At 39.4% G+C, this 19852-nt stretch overlaps 1 protein-coding gene across 2 annotated transcripts in view; it reads left to right on the top strand.

Moving 5' to 3' along the window:
• TAF4B (TATA-box binding protein associated factor 4b) overlaps positions 1 to 19852 on the top strand; it is a 180503-nt gene that overhangs the window by 26764 nt on the left and 133887 nt on the right. For both annotated transcript variants that reach the window (XM_075125264.1, XM_048840510.2), the window contains exons 2-7: positions 109 to 257; positions 3298 to 3405; positions 6990 to 7157; positions 7259 to 7381; positions 10043 to 10132; positions 18045 to 18554. In XM_075125264.1, coding sequence (XP_074981365.1) covers positions 109 to 257; positions 3298 to 3405; positions 6990 to 7157; positions 7259 to 7381; positions 10043 to 10132; positions 18045 to 18554 — 1148 coding nt within the window. The remainder of the gene's footprint in view (positions 1 to 108; positions 258 to 3297; positions 3406 to 6989; positions 7158 to 7258; positions 7382 to 10042; positions 10133 to 18044; positions 18555 to 19852) is intronic.

Here is a 19852-nt window from a genome sequence, read left to right as displayed (position 1 = left end):
ATCACATTAGCTCAGTTCTTTGCATGTAATATAATTTTTAAAAATTCCTTGGGTACTCTTCAATGCAGTAATTCCTCTTAACAGTCTGTTCCTTTTTCTTGCCAACAGGTACAGTTCTTATCAGAAGTAACAGTGGTCAATTAATGTTAGTATCTCAACAAGCAATAGCTCGAGCACAGAGCCAGTCACAAAATAACACAGGTGCAAGACCATCAATACCTACCAGCACACCCTCAGTCAGAATATGTACTGTACAGGTAAAACTTCTTCAAGCAGCTTGATTTTGCAATAGCTGTACCGTATTATGTTTCTTAATGTGATGTATTTATAATGTAGTATTTGCAAGACTTGTAGAAGATTCATTAAACATGGTTTGAAAGTCAGTTTTTCATAAGAACGAATGTCCCTATGTATTTTGCTTTCATACTTTAAAAACTAGGCTTGGCCAATTTAGATTTTTATCAGTAAACGTCAGTTTCCCCTTACACGAACAAACTGACTAAAATATTTCTATCAATAATCATCAGAATTTACAGATAGGCAAAGTAAAAAAAAATTCTGTTCTCATTTTAGAGTTTGATTTAAGAATATTTATTTTGTATATTTTGATGTGGTGATGACTATGTCTTAATGGTTTATAAAGTTTTCCATTTTGGAATATGTGTCTGTCATTAAATAACTTCCTGACCCCTTATTACCTGACTTCTCTACCCCATAACTTCCTGCAACTGTGAAAATTTAAATCGATGAATGAAAAATTTTAAAAATATCTATTAGTTGAAATTAAAAATAAAAATCTGGTTGTGCAAAGCCTATTTAAAACTTACTCTGCTACTTTGCTCTGGATTGCATAGCTCACGTGATGAGAAGACTTTTTATAACAAAATTTTAAAACAATTTAATGTTTAATTGTAACTAAACTAGCATTGATACTGGTTTCCTTTTCCTTTCAATAGACATATTACTTAAATTAGTATTGAACGTGAAAACTCTTCCAATGAAATTCTGTAAAACCTCCTAGGGTTATAATTTTTATAGCATAGCTAGCAAATAGTCTCCAACAGTGGATTTCAGTCTTGCTGTTCTCACACATTGTCCCTCTTAACCAGTGTAATGGCCTCTGTAATTAGCTCGAATGCTGGTTTTGAAAACAAAACTGTTTTGAAATTGTTAATTGTGCAGTTACTAGTTTATATGCTCCTCCCTGATCTGCTGCTTGTTCCTCCTATTTAGCTTATAAACTCTCTGGCAGAGGGCCATCTTGTTGTGTGTGTACAGTGCCTAGCACAATGGTGCTTGTAGGTGTTTCTGCAATACAAACAGAGGGGCATTGCTGTGTATTCTAGGCACACTTACTATGTCTTCAAAACAAAACAACAAAAACCCAACCCTGGAATTTAAAAAAGAGAGAGGAAACCCTTTTAATGTTTGTGAAGCACTTGCTTCTGGAAGCACTATATACATGCTAAGTAGTTATATTTTGATTTTAACATCCCTTGCAGTGTTTGCAGCTAAGTTACTGTGGCAGTACCTTCAAATTGGAGAAGACTCACCATTCGCTATCTAAAATTAATAAAATAAAAAAGTAAATGATACAAGGTTTGCATGTGGTTTTTTTAAAAAATAAAAATACTTGATTAGTTGATAAAACTAAGTTTTTCTAAGACTTAAACCCCATATTTAAGCACCTAGGTAGGTGCCCTGAATTTCAGAAGTGCTGAACTTGGAGGCTGATCTTTAGGCACCTTCCTTGGACCGAGTTATTAGTTTAGTGGTTAAGGGGAGAAGCTTTGGATGTGGTATATCTTGATTTTAGGAAGACGTTGGACACAGTCCCACGTGACATTCTTCTATGCAACCTAGGGAAGTGGGGACTAGATGAAATTACTATATGGAGTGTACGCAACTGTTTGAAAGACCCTAGACTCTGACAGCAAACCACTGATAGCTACTCTAAGTGGGGGGGTGTACAGAGTAGGGTCTATTCTGTGTCAGGTACTAATCAATATTTTCTTTAATGACTTGAATGATGTAGTGGAGAATGTGCTTATGAAACTTGCAGATGACACCTAACTAGGAGGGGTTGCAAGCACTGTGGAGGACGGGATTAGAATTCAAAATGACCTTGACAAACTGGAGAACTGATCTGAGACCAACAGGGTGAAATTCAATAAAGACAAGTGAAAAGGACTACATTTAGGAAGGAAAAATCCAATGCACAAGTACAAAATGGGGAAATAACTAGGTAGGTGGTAGTACTGCTAAAAAGTTCTGGGAATTATAGTGGATCACAAATTGCATATATGAAACAACATGATGCAATTGTGAAAGGCTGATATTTTGGGATGTGTCAACAACAGTGTTATGTAAGACATGGGAGGTAACTGTCCCGCTCTGTTTGGCACTAGTGATGCTTCAGCTGGAGTACTGTGTACAGCTTTGGGTGCTGCACTTCAAGAAAAATGTGGACAAACTGGAGAGAGTCCAGAGGAGAGCCACAAAAATGAAAGAAGGTGTCAAAAACCTGACCTATGAGGAAAGGTTTCAAAAACTGGGCATGCTTAGTCTTAAGAAGACCGAGGATCTGATAAGGCTGTTATAAAGGGGACTGTGGTCAGTTGTTCTCCATGTCCGTTGAAAGTGGGACAAGAAGTAATGGGTTTAATCTTCAGCAAGGAAGGTTTAGGTTAGATATTAGGAAAAGCTTTTTAACTATAAGGATAATGAATTAAGCACTGGTATAGGCTTCCAAGGGTGGATGTTGCACCCATATCACTGGAGGTTTTTAGGAACAGGTTAGACAAACTGCTATCATTGATGGTCTAGATATACTTCATCCTGCCTCAGCACATGGGGCTGGACTAATTGACCCCACCCAGTGCTACATTTCTGTGATTCTGTGTAGATCTGAAAATACATAGAATTTTAGCCTTAATGTATGAACCACACAAATATGGACATGTCAAAATGAAGAGTAACCTGAGTGATTCTCTTCGTGACATGGTCACTGTTTGACTAGTTCTGTACTAATCAGCAAACATGCCCAAACTATTTTGTTTACTGTACTGTATCTGCTTACCTTGTTATAACATTGGTAGTTAAATAGGTTTATTTACATCTGCACACTCCTCCCCAAATTCATTTTAAAATTGTTGGATTAAACTAATGCCTTTTTAAAAATGTTTTGCATTGGGCAAGAGTAAGTACTAGTTTAGGTAAATGTTTGTACCTTTATTAATTAGCCTAACTACTATTCTGTGCCTCCTGTATCTTAAATGTTCTCTTTCTATTTTAAAGAACACTGGCACCCATTTAGTAAAAAAAGTAGTAACTCCTCCTCTGAAAACAGTATCTCAAGCAACAAATTCAGTTGCATCTACTGATCAAAGACCTGCTATAGTACAGGTATGTCTTTACCTTTTTTTTAAAGATGGCATTGAGTTCTTTAATATTTTTCAGATAAAAATGAAGATTATATAATGTTTAAAATGTATAATTTTATGGGTTGCTCAAAACAGCTCAGGAGAGCCAATCATCTAGGTTAGAGAGACAAGATGGGAGATTTAATATCAGAGCTTTGTGTAACCTTGAAAGCTTGTGTCTCTTACCAACAGCAGTTGATCCAGTAAGATATTCCTTCACCCACCTTTGTCTCTCTAATATCCTGGGACCAACGTGGCTACAATAACACTATATGATTGTATACGGATGGGCAATTGCTTGTATGTACGATCTGGCTTTAAATTCCATAGCTATGTGGTTTTTTTAATACACTTCTATCTAGATATTGGGATAGAGACAGCTGTGTCAGTGTAGTGTTTCACTATCCACAGCAGTATTGTCTCTGGGCATGTTTTCTTTTTTAAAAGAATCCCATGTACATCCTAGTCTTGCTTTCTGTACAGGGCTACCTGTCTGTTCTTAGGGAGCAAAATACTGGATAAACATTGTATAATACTAGCAAACTAATCCTTTCTGTACTAAAAAAGATTGGTGGCAAAGAAGCCTGGGGGAAGTCTGACATGTTAACCGTGTTCTCTTTCCCATCATGAAAAGACAGCATAAAGGGACTTGGCTGTGTCAGGTGGCTCAGAGTCCTGAGCAGGGGCACTCCCTCCCCACTGGCGGTGAGTTCTTCACTTGGCTGGTCATTAGGAAAGGGACTTCCTAGCCTACAGCAGTAATTAACAAGCTGACTTCTAAAGCTATCCTGCTGACTTCAGATGCCCACGTATATTGCAACAGATCTGCTTATAACATAAAGAGAGGGTATAGGGGAGAGTCTTCACCCCCCCTGCAATGAGGAGGAAGCAAGGGGGTGGGGAGAGAGATATGGCAACCACTTTACTTTAAAATTTCCTATTTTATTTATACACATAGGGAAGAATGTAAATCTTGCATTCATCAAGAACAGATGTGGGTTTGTTCTTCAGTTTCGTCTAATTACAGGTGTTTGTAAACCTTCTCATATGCTGGTGATGTCTTTAGACAGAGGTCCTTTCCTGGACCTCTCTGCTCCAGATCCCACACTACTTCTGGATGTAGGAAAATAATACTAGGCTAGCACTAGGGAGATGATGTGAAGATAAATCTGTTTAATCTTATGGGTGAAGCTGCTCATTTTAGTCCTTACAGCCCAATCCTCCATCCCATATTTAATTCTGTAGCTGTATATTTGGTAACAAATCTCCCTTTGTTTGCACACACTGTTTTAATTCTGCCATCCTTTTGCAGTTTGCATCTCTCTTCTGTTCAGTTTGTGTCATCAGCCCATTTAAAACCTTAACTGGCCCCATTTTTTATAAGAAAAACCAAGATGGACACATAACTGTCTTTTACGAAGGGGTGCTTAGAGGTATTTGGTTTAAAAAAAAAACAAAACCCAAAACTCCTGGTCGTCCTGTGACTAGACAAGAAAGATCACTGTCTGAAGAATAGGTGCTTTGTCTGATACAAAAGCAGCCTTACAGACTTCCAGTTTTCTAAAGGACCAAAGTCTAAACACCACTGCGCTAAAGGGAAAATCAGCCTGCCGTCTCTCAGAAATCTTGAATAGATTAGTGTAGTATAGAGGGGTTCGGCCATCACAGGAGCATTTCCGCCCTTCTGCTCCTGGCCATGGGGCAGCCAGTGGGGCTTCTAAGCTTGCCTTGAACGGTCTTTGAGAAAGGAAGGAAGGGAGCCCAAGAGGCTTGTTCTGTAGCTATGTTGTATCAACTAGCCAACCCCCCAAAAATCAGCTTGCTAGCAATAGTATCGACAGCATCAGAAGACCATAGTCAGGAAGTGTTTAAAAAACAAACAAACAAACAAAAAAAGTTAACATGGAGAGATACAATGCTAAGCTAGTTTAGTTTAGCTTTTTCCTGTACTAAAACTACTGTAGTAAATAGTGTGTAAAGCTATCGGCACAACATATTCTGCAATAAATATTACCAACTCAGTAGTCTGTCCAGTCTGCAGAGGTATTGTTCTTATTCTTTGATGTTTCAGCCCTTCTTTTTCCTAAAAAACTCAAATCCCGTGCACCCCTCCCCATCTCAGATTGTGCAGGCTGTTTGTCTCATCCCAGAAGGGATCACAAAGTTGACTATCTAATTAGCATCATGCTGGCGTACTGTCATTTCAAGACCGCAACTGCTCCGCATACAAACCTTTTTGCAAATATGCAGGATAAATGCCACTAATACAAGATCTATCATTTATGTGAATTTCTCCATTACTTGGACTAAGAATGAGCATCATGTCAGAGTAGTGGAGAAGGTTGAGAGGCAGGCGATAGAATCTTATTCCCATATATCAGTGTTTCTGGGGAGGGGAAAGGTAGACTTCCTGACCCCCTCTCTTCAGCTTCTAGAACACTGATCTTGTCTTGACCTATAAATGTATCAGAACACACAAGAGAGTAGCTCCAAAGCAACTTTTTTTAAACCCAAAACATTGCAACTTGACAGTTCTGTACTCTGTTCCTATCAGTCCTCTTCCCGTCCATCTGTTTCTGGGATTCTCTTGCCCAGTTGGCCTCCCTATGGCCATAGATCTGTTGAGCTACATCCTTGGAAGAGACAGTGGTGGCAAAGATCCTGCAGAGAGCTGTTAAAGTGTACTAGCAGCAGGAAGCTAAGCTGGCATGCTTTCTTGAAACTGCTTGCTTCTTCCATATCAGATGGATCAGCTTGTGATGGTTGGCAGCTACCTGGAGACATGCCCACTTGCAGCAAAGAAATGAGAAGAGGGATTGAAAGAATGATCACATTTGTCATAAATTTAAATGTTAGTGCTTTTTGATTCTGAAAAGTGTCCTCTTAAAACAGAGCCAATATAGCACCTCCTTACTCAACAGATCTGTACTTGGTATGGTTCCAGTCATACCTGCTTACTTCACTGAAAGATTAGTTTTTACTACTATACTCCTGTGTGCCATTTTAGAGCAAAGACAACCGTGGGTGAGTGAGCTGAATTCTAATCATCTTAACATAGCAGCAAGTGTTAAGTTCTAAGATCTTAAGTAAAAGCTGGCAATTGTATTGTTTTAGTTTTTGCTAGTCAGTCTTTCAGAATGGCATCCCGCTCCCCCAACACAGTCCTAGACTGTTGTATCCTAGACTGTGTAATGTAAGCTTTATACAATCGCACCATCAGCTTGCTCAAAAAAAAAATTGTTGATTATCCTCACTTATTTTTTAGTCTGGAGAGCTCACAAGCGAAGACTGACCTTCTCCAATATTGATTGGAGAAACAGGGCTGGGGTTTTTCTTCTCTGTTTTGACTAAATAAGATTAATTTGCAGTTACATGAAGCACATAACATTTAATGATTATCGTTGCAAGTTTAGTGTCTGAGGCAGATGTGTTGATGCATATTTATGTCCTGATATGGTTTGACTTGGTGACTTAGGGAAAAATACTGCTTACGCTTTAGGAGTATATGGCATATGTTTGCGAAGTTGAGAAGGTATCAGTAAAACAAGTGTTCATATCTCCTTTCAGCCAGCAGCTGCAACTAACAGTGTTACAACAGTTACTGCTGTTAAACCTCCAGGTACTGGAACACCTGTAAAGCTTCCAGTCACAGGACCTCCTGCACCGTCTGTCTCCCAAAAGGCAATCTCTGTCAAAGCAGAGGGCACAACAGTAGCACAGCCCAACACTTCCACAGTAAGGCAAACAAGTAATTTAAAATATCACTTTCTCTAAGCCGCTGAGGTTCAAAGTCAGTGCAGTGTCTAACTAAGTCTTTCCTTGACTTCCACAACCAGGAAATGCTAGAGAATGTGAAGAAATGCAAGAATTTTCTTGCAACGTTAATAAAGCTGGCATCTAGTGGACCTCAAGCCCCAGAAATGGGACAGAATGTGAAGAATCTGGTACAACATTTATTGGTAAGACTCTTTTTATTCAAAATCTTCTTCTATCAATATTTAATACTTAAGGCATTATATGCAAAGCACTTTGCAAAGTTAGCTTATTCTAGCGTAGTTGTTTTTTCTAATTATGCATTAAAAATTCATAAATATTACTTAGGTTGTCAAGTCAAGCACTCTAAAGCTAAGAAATATATGGGAAACCTGAATTCTGGCAACCTTAATTTAGCCCCTTCGTGTATATGCATTATGATTCAGGCTTCAATTATATGATCACATGCTATTTTTTCTACACAGAACCTTTGTCCTATTCAGTGCACAAAGTAATCTGACATGCTAGTATGTGGGATTGAGGGTCGAACTTAATTGGTCTTGGTTTCTCCTGATAGAAGTTTCCTTGCAATTGACTTGTGGATGGATAGCTCCTCCCCTGAGTCCTCTTGTTCTGTTCTCAGTTGCATTTTCTTTTATTTTCTCTAATCTTCTGTGACTTTTTTTTTATTTGCAGTTGCTCACTTCTGCTCTTCTCTTGTGATCCCACTTTAGAGACTGCATGCCTCAGTTGGTGGCAATGTACATCTGGTTTACATACCATTGCAACTTAACTGAGTGTCATAGAAGCAGAGAAATCTAGCTTTTGATACTGTTTTATTGAGCCTACAGCCTTGTAAATATGAAGGCAGATGTGAGATACTGCAACTTTATCCACCTACCCTCTTCTTTCTCTACCCCAGCTTTCTTATTGGACTACAAGGCCTGCTTCCAGGCTGGGATAGACTGGGATAATTCTGCTCTTCAGTGGCATCTTGTATACTCGTTAATATGTGCTTAAGATTTTTTTTATCACTTCTCCACGTTTGTGTCTTCAGACTTTTTTTGCAGTATTGCTTAAAAAATTGCTGCTGTTCTGACACTGGTTACGTTTGTTTGGGGACACAAACAAGGCTTAGGTAAATGTTGTAAAACAAGTGGAGGAAAAGAATAAAAAATTTTATACTAACCTTAACTTTTTAACCTATACTTAGCTTTTCTTTCTTTCTTTTCTTTTTTCTTTTTTTTTTTTAACTATTGTATCTTTGAGATAAAATGGTGCTTAAGACAGCACTTGCAGTAGTGTGTTTGAAGTACTGGTACATCATTCTAAACATGCAGCGTATATATCAGTAACTGGTCTAGCGTAGGCAGTACCTGTCCTGGTTTTCATTGATCTATGCCTAGGGCCCTACTAAGTTCCTGGTCCGTTTTGGTCAATTTCACGGTCATAGGATTTTAAAAATCGTAAATTTCATGATTTCAGCTCTTTAAATCTGAAATTTTATGGTGGTGTAATTGTAGGGGGTCCTGACCCGAAAAGGAGTTGTGAGGAAGTCGCTACAAGGTTATTGTAGGGGGAGTTGCACTATTGCTACCCTTACTTCTGCCCTGCTGCCTTCAGAGCTGGGCAGCTGGAGAGTGGCGGCTGCTGCCCAGAAGCTCAGCTCTGAAGTCAGAGCCGCCATCAGCAGGGCAGAAGTAAGGGTGGCGTGGTATGCTATTGTCACCCTTGCTTCTGGGCTGCTGCCTGCAGAGGTGGGCTATGAGTCAGCAGCCACTTCTCTCCGGCCACCCAGCGCTGAAGGCAGCAGTGCAGAGGTAAGGGTGGCATGGTATGGTATTACCACCCGTACTTCTGTGCTGCTGCTGGCGGGGCACTATCTTCAGAGCTGGGCGCCCAGCCAACAGCCACTGCTCTCCAGCTGCCTAGCTCTGAAGGCAGCACGGCCACCTGCAGCAGCACAGAAGTAAGGGTGGCAATACTGCAACTCCCCCTAAAATAACCTGGCGATCCCCCTGCAACTCCCTTTTGGGTCAGGACCCCCAGTTTGAGAAATGCTGGTCTACCCCCGTGAAATCTATATAGTAGAGGGTAAAAACACACACAAGACCAGATTTCACGGTCCATGATGTGTGTTTCATGGCCATGAATTTAGTAGGGCCCTATCTATGCCCAAGCTCAGTGAGACAAAACAAGCAACAGAATGGAATAAAAAGATCTAAATACTAATACTGTCATTTGGTTAGTTGGCCTGTCCGCTTTCAGATACCATTAGCCTCTGCAGAATATATAACTGAGCATCATGAGGTTTATTTTTTATATTATGTTTTATAAAGAGTCTCTAAGTACTCTACTTTCATACACTGTATGTTTTACAGGAGAATTACATATAATTATTGAATTATCTTTTTAATTGTGCTTTTTAAGACCTTAGAAGTTGAGTCCATCTTGATCTGTGTGTAGATAAATTACCTTTATTTTACAGAAAATAAGTATATTAAACAGTATTTTTCACAACACTGATGGTACTCAGAGGGGTCAACATATCTGTAAGTAACATTTCTCTTAGAAAGCACTTGCTGCCTGCTTGTAATGGATGCTTGAGCAGTTATTGCTGTTATATAACTGTTCAGAGCTGACATAAAGGAAATTAATTCTGTAATACAGTATTTAATTTATAATACTATAACATCAGTTAGGTTTAAAAACATCACATGAATAAAAGCATTTGGGAATTCAATAACTCCATGCTCCTTGGAATTCCCATGAATCGGGATGCTTTTCTTGCCTTTTTAGGTAGAATTTGAAATTACTCCCATTTATGATTGGATCAACTTCATGTAAAAAGCTTTTCTTCACTTTAGGAAGCAAAAATTGAACCAGAAGAATTTACAAAAAAGCTGTATGTTGAACTCAAGTCTTCTCCGCAACCATATCTAGTTCCTTTCCTCAAGGTAAGTTTGTGTGGTGGTCTGAAGTTTATAGTATACACCTTTTTTAAAATAGGTTTGTCATTCAATATTAGGAGCTAATTTCAAACCCATGTTGCAAAACACTAGTAAATCAAACTTTAGAAAAAGATAGCAGGAAATATGCCACGATATTGTCACTGTCAACCACTTGCTTACTAATCCCTTTCTTTTGGTTGTTACATCTCACTTCCAACATCACAAACTGTAAACTATCTTTTTCCTCCAGTGACCCAACCAACTTTTAGTGTTTGGTCCAAAACTTACACTTTGTGCTTAGTGTTTTTATTTTTGTTTTATAAAATCTAAGATCAATAGAGAGCTTTCAAAAATTAAAAAACAGTTCTAATAAAAAGTTAGTTGTCTAATATTCAGCTGTAGGGCTTGAAATCCATTGCAGTGCAAGAACCTGATAGTGAAATGAAGTCAATTACTTCTGTTTGCTTCATTGTCTGAGCAGAGAGAAACACAAAAAAACCTGAGGACAAATAGTTACAAATCAGATGGATTTGTAAAATTTTCACTGTTAATCTAAAGTGATGATGACGATAGAGCAATTTTGTTTATAAAACATTTTTAAAGCTGCCATCTTGTGTAGGGGCTAGTGCTTGACAGTCTTTTTATGAAATAGTTGTGACTTCGCTGCTATAGAAAGAGTAAGCTACTTTTGTCCCTGCGCACAACTCCCACTATCTTACTGCTGCCAGGTAGAGGGATCTCTGTTATAAATGAGTATCAGTAAAGTAAAGAAGTTGCAGAATCGAATTTCAGTGGAGGACGCGGGTTTTGTACTAAAGAAGCCACAACGGAAGTATACAGCCTTTCAGTTCACTTCTCAGAGTGCTTGCAGATCCAGTTTCCAGGGAGTGCGACAATAATACTTGTAGCCAAGAAAGCTAACCTATATAAAACATGCCCTCTTCTTACAGAAATAACTTAGGTCTTCCCAGAATGTGTTTTCACAGATAGAAATCTTGAATCTGTTGTTATACTTGGCACTAATTCTTGGAGAACCTTATTGCAGTTGTTCTAAAACTTAATACCCAGTCAAATGTAGTGAAAGTTGTAATCGGTTCGTTGTAGAGCTGAATAAAGCTGTGTATTTAATTATTTCTGATGGAAAAAGAATAAAGATACTATCATAATATAATGAAATAAGTATTGCTTAGCTTTAGGTGCTATCCACAGTTAAACTATAAGTAAAAACCAGTTTTTAAAAAAATTGCACCAGGAACTGCCCAACCAGCATACTACAACCTAGGAAAAAAAGGTCCAGGACAACTCTAACCCCATTCAGCCAATTTGATCGAAAGCCCAATTGCTAATTTTTTATTAGCAGTGAATTGTTCTCCCAAAGGGTTCATTCTATTATAAAGCAAAGATCTGATTTAAGTACTGAATCCAGTACTTAAACATCTGCACCACTCATGAAAGCATTTGTGTGTATCTGTGTACAGCTGTACACTGAGGCACTCGGGTCCAAATCTACTGTGTGCATGAGACCTCACAGAAATGTACCTGCCTACCTAGTATAGACATAGTACAGAGCAAAGACCTCAAAACCTAGGGAAAATAGCGAAGTGGCAGAACTGGGTTAGCGAGAATGTGAGAATTGCCATCTGTTTGTCCTGCATATTGTACTACTTTGGCTGCTGGTAATTTGTCAAATATTGAGCTAATACATATCTTTCAGTGGCAACCCTCGAACTCCTTGTCAGTAAGCTTGCCTATTTCAGCCTGGAGTCCGTCAGTATCACTGTACTCTACAGTGCTTAATGCAAAACTTGCAAAAGTAATGCAAAAAATTTGTGAGCTCTCAGTAATATAATCTGTCATTCCCATTTTTTCTTGTTTTTTGTAACTTTTGCAAAGGCATTTAGGCAGAATAAAGGCTTTCTGCAGTGAATTTACAGTGGGGTTGTAACTTGTCCATTACAGTAAAATATGCTATTACTTCATCTCTATTACTCTTTTTAGAACAGTTTCCTCTTATAGTAGAACCTCAGAGTTATGAACATCTCAGGAATGAAGGTTGTTTGTAATGCTGAACAAAACATGATGGTTCTTTCAAAAGTTTACAACTGAGCATTGACTTAATACAGCTTTGAAACTTTAGTATGTAGAAGAAAAATGCTCCTTTCCCTTTATTTTTTTTAATAGTTTACGTTTAACATAGTACTGTACTGTCTTTGCTTTTTTTGGTCTTGCTGCTGCCTGATTGAGTACTTCTGGTTCTATATGAGGCATGTGGTTGACTGGTCAGTTAGTAACTGAGGTTCTGCTGTATATAAATTCTCACTTCACAGCTTATAAAATGAATGTAGCATAATAACTAGATTGTGCACTTCATTGTTCATTGCATATAGGCTGGTCTATGCTACAAAACTTTTCTTTGTTGAACGCTGTCAAGAAGTGAGTTAGCTGACTTGCCAACCATGACTTTGCAACCAGCACAGTCCAGGCTTAATGATGTAGATGAAACCCTGAGGACTTCATTACGACTAGCTAACACAGGAGTGGGCAAACTTTTTGGCCTGAGGGCCGCATCGGGTTTCTGAAATTGTATAGAGGGCTGGTTAGGGGAGGCTGTGCCTCCCCAAATAGCCAGGCATGGCCTGGCCCCCGCCCCCTATCCGACACCCCCGCTTCTCACCCTCTGACGGCCCCCTGCGGACCCCCTGCCCCTGACTGCCCTCCCCTGCCCCATCCAACCACCTCTTCTCCTGGACTGCCCCCGGACCCTCTGCCCCTAACTGCCCACCACCACCCCATTCAACCCCTCCTCTCCTTCCTGACTGCCCTCCCTGGACCCCTGCCCCCATTCAACCCCCGTTCCCTGCCCTCTGACCCCTATCCCTGCCCCAGTCCACCCCCCGAACTCCCCTGCCCTCTGTCCAACCCACTCCCTGCGCTGCCTGGAGCACTGGTGGCTGGCAGCGCGGCTGCACCAGGAGAGGCAGTTGCGCAGCACAGAGCATCGGGCCAGCCGGGCTCTACAGCCCTGCTGCCCGGAGCATTGTGCTGTGCGGTGGTGTGGCTGCTGGGGAGGGTAGGGACCAGGGGACAGCCCCCTGGGCCAGAAGCTCGGGGCTGGGCAGGACTGTCCTGCGGGTCGTAGTTTGCCCATCTCTGAGCTAACACAATGCTGAATAAAACTTGATTTGGTGAGAAGTACTCAGCAGAATGTGAACTGGCATAATCTAAAGCAGTTCTTAACATTCATGTTCAAACACAGTAAACTTTTGTGTAGATTTGAGCTGTTTCCAGTTTCTTATCTCATTTATTTCAACTGTTACCTTTTTTGTGTTTTTTAGATACAAATATAAGCTTTTAAGTTAGTGTAGAAAGAGATCACAAAAAAGTGTAAAGTATGCCATCACTCTTAAATGAGTAACATACAAAAAATCTTCATTGCTAACCTGTTTTATTGTTCGGGGCTAGGACAATGGTTGATTCTCAAATCAGTCCTGGTGGATGGGCGTTGCTGCATAAACTTTTGCCTACAGATGTGGTCTCAAGCATGGGAAAACACAGGATTTTTTTTTTTAAATGTTGTATGTTAAACACATATGTTGGAAAGTCAGAACATTCTTGACTTTCTTTTAAGGAGGTAACTAATTATCCAAACAACTCTAACTTTATCCACCCACAGTACATCTGGCATATGAGCTAACTACATTTTCTCAGCTCAGGTCTTCAGGAAGTCCACAGCTGTAGTGTCTCTAAATCCCAGTATAATGTAACTTTAACTTCTACAAGTTTTACATAGTTTTTAAAAACTATATGGACTGAAAGGTGGGAGTGTCTTTTTGTAGCTATTAATATTAGACTCACTTTGTTTTAAGAGTTATGGCGGGGTTTAAGTAATCAATGAAGAAAACTGTATAGGTCTTTTGGATCATAACATAAGAATGGCCATATTGGGTCAGACCAAAGGTCCATCTAGCCCAGTATCTTGTCTTCCAACAGTGGCAATGCCAGATGCCCCAGAGAGAATGAACAGAACAGGTAATCATCAAGTGATCCATCCCCTGTCTCCCCTTCCCAGCTTCTGGCAAACAGAGGCTAGAGACACCATCCCTGCACATCCTGGTTAATAGCCATTGATGGACCTATGTTCCATGAATTTATCTAATTCTTTTTTGAACCCTGTTATAGTCTTGGCCTTCACAACATCCTCTGGCAAAGAGTTCCACAGGGTGACTCTGTGTTGTGTGGGAAAAATACTTCCTTTTGTTTGTTTTAAACCTGCTGCCTATTTCATTTGGTGGCCCCTAGTTCTTGGGTTATGAGAAGGAGTAAATAACACTTCCTTATTTACTTTCTCCACACCTGTCATGATTTTATAAACCTCTATCATTATCCCCCCCTTAGTCATCTATTTTCCAAGCTGAAAAGTTCCAGTCTTCTTAATCTCTCCTAATATGGCAGCCGTTCCATCCCGCTAATAATTTTTGTTGCTCTTTTCTGAACCTTTTCCAATTCCAATATATAAATATTTTTTGAGATGGGGCAACCACATCTGCACACAGTATTCAAGATGTGGGCATAGCATGGATTTATATAGAGGCAATATGATATTTTCTGTCTTATCTATCCCTTCCTTAATGATTCCCAACATTGTTTGCTTTTTTGACTGCCACTGCACGTTGAGTGGATGTTTTCAGAGAACTATCCACAATGACTCCAAGATCTTTCTTGAGTGGTAACAGATAATTTAGACCCCATCATTTTATATGTATAGTTGGGATTATTTTCCAATGTGCATTACTTTGCATTTATCAAATTTGAATTTCATCTGCCATTTTGTTGCCCAGTCACCCAGTTTTGAGAAATCCTTTTGTAGCTCTTTGCGATCTGCCTGGGCCTTAACTATTGCAATTTTGTATCATCTGCAAATTTTGCCACCTCACTGTTTACCCCTTTTTCCAGATCGTTTTTGAATATATTGAATAGGACTTGTCCCAGTACAGACCCCTGGGGGACACCACTATTTACCTCTTTCCACTGTGAAAACTGACCATTTATTCCTACCTTTAGTTTCCTATCTTTTAACCTGTTACCGATCCATGAGAGGACCTTCCCCCTTATCCCATGACTGCTTACATTGTTTAAGAGCCTTTGATGAGGGACCTTGTCAAAGGCTTTATGAAAATATAAATACACTATATCCACTGGATCTCCCTCATTCACATGCTTGTTGACCCCCTCAAAGAATTCTAGTAGATTGGTGAGGCATGATTTCCCTTTACAAAAACCATGTTGACTATTCCCCAACAAATTATGTTCATCTATGTGTCTGACAGTTTTGTTCTTTACTATAGTTTCAAGCAGTTGGCCCAGTACTGAATTCAGACTTACTAGTCTGTAATTGCCCGGGTCGCCTCTGGAGCCCTTTTTAAAAATTGGCGTCACGTTAGCTATCCTCCAGTCATTTGGTACAGACGCCGATTTAAATGATAGGTTACATACTACAGTTAGTAGTCCTGCAATTTCACATTTGAGTTCCTTCAGAACTCTTGGGTGAATACCATCTGGTCCTGGTGACTTATTACTGTTTTATTTTATCAGTTTGTTCCAAAACCTCTTATGACACCTCAATCTGGTTCAGTTCCTCAGATTTGTCACCTAAAAAAAAATTCAGGTTTGGCAATTTCCCTCGCATTCTCAACCGTGAAAACCAATGCAAAGAATTCATTTAGTTTCTCCACAATGGCCTTATCGTCCTTGAGTGCTCCTTTAGCATCCTAATCATCCAGTGGCCCAACTGGTTGTTTAGCGGGCTTCCTGCTTCTGAGGTACTTAAAAAGTAATAGCAAAAAAAAATTTTTTTGAGTCCTTGGCTAGCTGTACTTCAAATTCTTTTTTGGCCTTCCTAATTACATTTTTACACTTCATTTGACAGAGTTTTTGCTCCTTTCTATTTTCCTAGCCACTGAAACCTCAAGCAGAGAAGAGCAACAAAAATCAGGTCTAGAAAACGTAACCTATGAGGGAAGATTGAAAAAATTGGGGTTGTTTAGTCTGGAGAAGAGAAGACAAGTTTTCAAGTACATAAAAAGGTTGTTACAAGGAGGAGGGAGAAAAATTGTTCTTAATCTCTGAGGCTAGGACAAGAAGCAATGGGCTTAAATTGCAGCAAGGGTGATTTAGGTTGGACATTAGGAAAAACTTCCTAACTGTCAGAGTGGTTAAGCACTGGAATAAATTGCCGAGGGAGGTTGTGGAATCTCCATCACGGGGGATTTTTAAGAGCAGGTTGGACAAACACCTGTCAGGAATGGTCTCAATAATACTTAGTCCTGCCTTGAGTGCAGGGGACTGGACTAAATGACCCCTCGAGGTCCCTTCCAGTTCTATGAGTCTATGATTGTAGCCACCAAAAGGTGAAAAGTAGCCAGACATCTCAATTTGTTAGCGTAATCCTCTTGTTACAGTTAGGGTTTATCTGTACTTAATTTGCAAATTACCCTACACTATGCTTACAATATATGATCATAATTAAAGCAGCAACCTCCTCTAGTGTGGGTGCAGTTGTACAATAGTGCTTATACCTCTATAGCCCGCCTCAACTGAAAAAAGCTATAACATATAAGGCACCTTTATACAGATGCAATTTCATCTACACTAGTGCTTTTGCCAGTGTAACAAAAAATCAAACCCTTAACTAACCTAAGTAATGTCAGTAAGATTTAAGTGTAGACCAGGCCTTAGCCTTGCTCATTGTGAGAGTCTATGCCTTATGATGGGAGGCAAAGCAAATAAACTTAAGGTGCTAAATCTACTAGATGAAGACAGAAATCATACTGAAATATTAAACCTTATTATATGGTAATCATTCTAACAAATAATAGTAATGTACCCTTGTATTCTAGTTGCACATGCCACTTAAGTGAATGCTTTACAACTGTTTTTTTGGTTTTTTTTACAGGAAAAATTATTTGCGAGTAGAATAGAGCAAAAGCTTGAATACTTTTTTAACTAAATGATGAAGCTCGCTTATGTGAGAGAGTGGAAGCATATATTAAAATTTGTATAATTAGGTGATCCCTTAGAAAGAGAAACGTCCACTGGCTGCTTTCTTTGAAGTTCTCATTAAGTTTGAGAAATTTACTAAGAAGATTTATCAGACTCTAATTTATGAAATCTGAACCAAATACACCAGCCAACAAAGCAGATAATGCATTATTCAGACTAAAAATTAAATGTGTAACTCTAGTAATAAGTAAGGTAAATTTTTTTTGTCTGCTAATTTTGGGGAATAAAGAATAGTAGGGCTATTCCCTTCCAGGATGAAGTTATCTTTATTGGACCCCAAAATTTTATAAATGATTAAAATGTGCTATAAATGTCACTTCATATATGAACAATATCAGAATTGGACTGAATGGGCATATTTCACTACAGGAAGTGTAAAAGTGAATATGAGTGAATCTCCAGGTGATTCTTAGACTTTGTCAGAGAATTTTGCTTCTATATAAGATATTTAATGGAATAAACACAATGCCATAAATAAACTGCTGTTTTTTGAAACAAAGATCAAAAGCAGTGTAATTATATTATTCTCATTGTGAAGCGTGGACTGCAACCTAGTTACTAAATGAAAGGTAACTAGTTAAAAGGAAACTTTAGTTGAATATCAGATGAGCTTTATTCCATGGAGGGAAGCAGTGGATAACTTCGGACTATTGCACATTATATCCTAGTAACTATTGCATTATGCATGCTGTTTTGTTTTGTTTTGACAGCAGTTGTATGTAATTCTGTATAACAAACTCATTGTCTTCCTCATGAAACAAGATTAACTTCAAAAAATCAGTTGAAAAGTAATGTAATTCTTAAACGTGCAAAAGGTATTCACAGTATTATGATTGCTGCTGTCTTTCTCTTTTTCTAGAAAAGTATGCTTGCCTTACGGCAGCTAATGCCCAATGCCCAGAGTTTTATCCAGCAGTGTATTCAGCAGCAGGCTACAACACAAGCAGCTGTTTCTACCTGTATCTCTGCAGCACCAACTTCCTCCACAGTAGTGACCACCTCAGCTCTGGCAACAACTTCTCTTCAGCCCATAAAACCAGTCCCTGTTTCTGCAGTGGTCACAGGCTCTCAGACTGTAAAACCCGTCCCCTCCACATTGGTGACAGCAGCAGCAGCTTCCCTCCAGACTGTGAAACCAGTGACAACCCCTCTTCATCCTGCAAATCCAGTCCCCACATCTGCAGTGGCAACAACCTCTCTCCAGGCTGTGAAACCTGTCTTTGCATCTGCAGTGGCGACCACAACGACAACCCCTCTTCAGCCTGTGAAATCAGTCATTGGGACACCTATCAGTATTAAAATTACCCAGCCGAACTCTATTGTGGCACAGTCAGTTCATGCTCAACAGACAGTTAGAGTGAAACAGCTGGTAAGATTAAACTTCTCTGCCTTTATCTTCAGATCTAAGATTGTGCTTTTTGATCTAAAGTTGTATAAATGTTTAGATAAGTGTATTCCGCCATGAGTTAATGGGCTACTTCAGGTTTCCCTGAGACATTGTTCTGTTATGCTTGATAAATTAAATATATTGCCTCTGAGTATAATGGTTTGCAGCTGTTTTAACATGTAAGGGAGAGCAAGTGTAGTGATGAAGACACCCTACTTCTAATTAATGTTCTAGTTCATAAATCTGGCTGTTGTTGAGTAGTTGTGAACATGAATTTTATTCTGAGCTGAGTGTTTTTCCGTATCTGATCTTGCAAGGTATGCTAATTGCCCCAACTGGATTTGAGGGGATCTCAGCTCCTGATTTCTAATGCTGTCAGGGTTATTCCACAGCAAAAAGAGGGAGAATTTTTTCTTTAGTGGGGGGGGGAGGGGAGCCAAGTGTAGGTATAGCTGAACGCCCTAATAGGTGTTCTGCTGAAGATCTCAATCCTGAGGCAGAGACACAGTCTAGAGGTGAGGGAGTCCTGTCTCCATAATGTTAAAGCTTCTGTCCTGGGTTTTTCCTAGGAGTATTGATACTGTGGATTGTAGTGTGGATTCCTGTTCACTGGGAATTGAACTGAAATCTGCAAACTAACTCATGTAGAAGTGCATGGTGGTTTTCAGCACTAAGTGGCTAAACTATTTTAGTAAGCTCCTGTCTCCTAAGGTTTTTTATATTATAAAAGAAACTCAACTAATTATTAAAATGACCAAAGAATAATATTTAAAGAGAGAGTTTCTCTTTATCTCTGAGTTTCTTGTCCTGCTCTGGGTCTTCAACAGTGCGTGTTGGGCTTTTTGGCTGTTTTTATAGCAATGTACGTAAACTATCCAGTGTGATATCATTTAAGGAGAAGCTCCCAATATTAACTTTTTCTCAAGAATCTTAACTAAAGAGAAGCCTAAGAAAAATGTGTCACAGGTACCCTAAATACAGGGGCATTTTGAGGCCAATTTAGCTAATTGTTTAGGGCGCTCACCTGTGATATAAGACACCCAGGTTCAGTTCCTTCCTCTACTTGATGTGGCACAGGGATTTGAACTTGTCTCCCTCCCTTCCTGGTGAAAGTCCTAACCAGGTGGCTACAATGTATTTGGAAGGGCCGGGGACTGTCTCAATCTCTCCTGTTGAAATTGTTCCACTTCTTACACACTAAATATTTATTGGATCAAGGGGTTGAATTTGGGTGTCCTACTTCCCAGGTGAGTGCCTTAACCAGTGTATAGGCATTATTC

The sequence above is a fragment of the Caretta caretta genome, chromosome 2, assembly GCF_965140235.1.
Source record: "Caretta caretta isolate rCarCar2 chromosome 2, rCarCar1.hap1, whole genome shotgun sequence".
Classification (NCBI taxonomy): domain Eukaryota; kingdom Metazoa; phylum Chordata; order Testudines; family Cheloniidae; genus Caretta; species Caretta caretta.
Note: the sequence above shows the minus strand (reverse complement) of the source record. Positions and strands in the feature narration are given on the sequence as shown.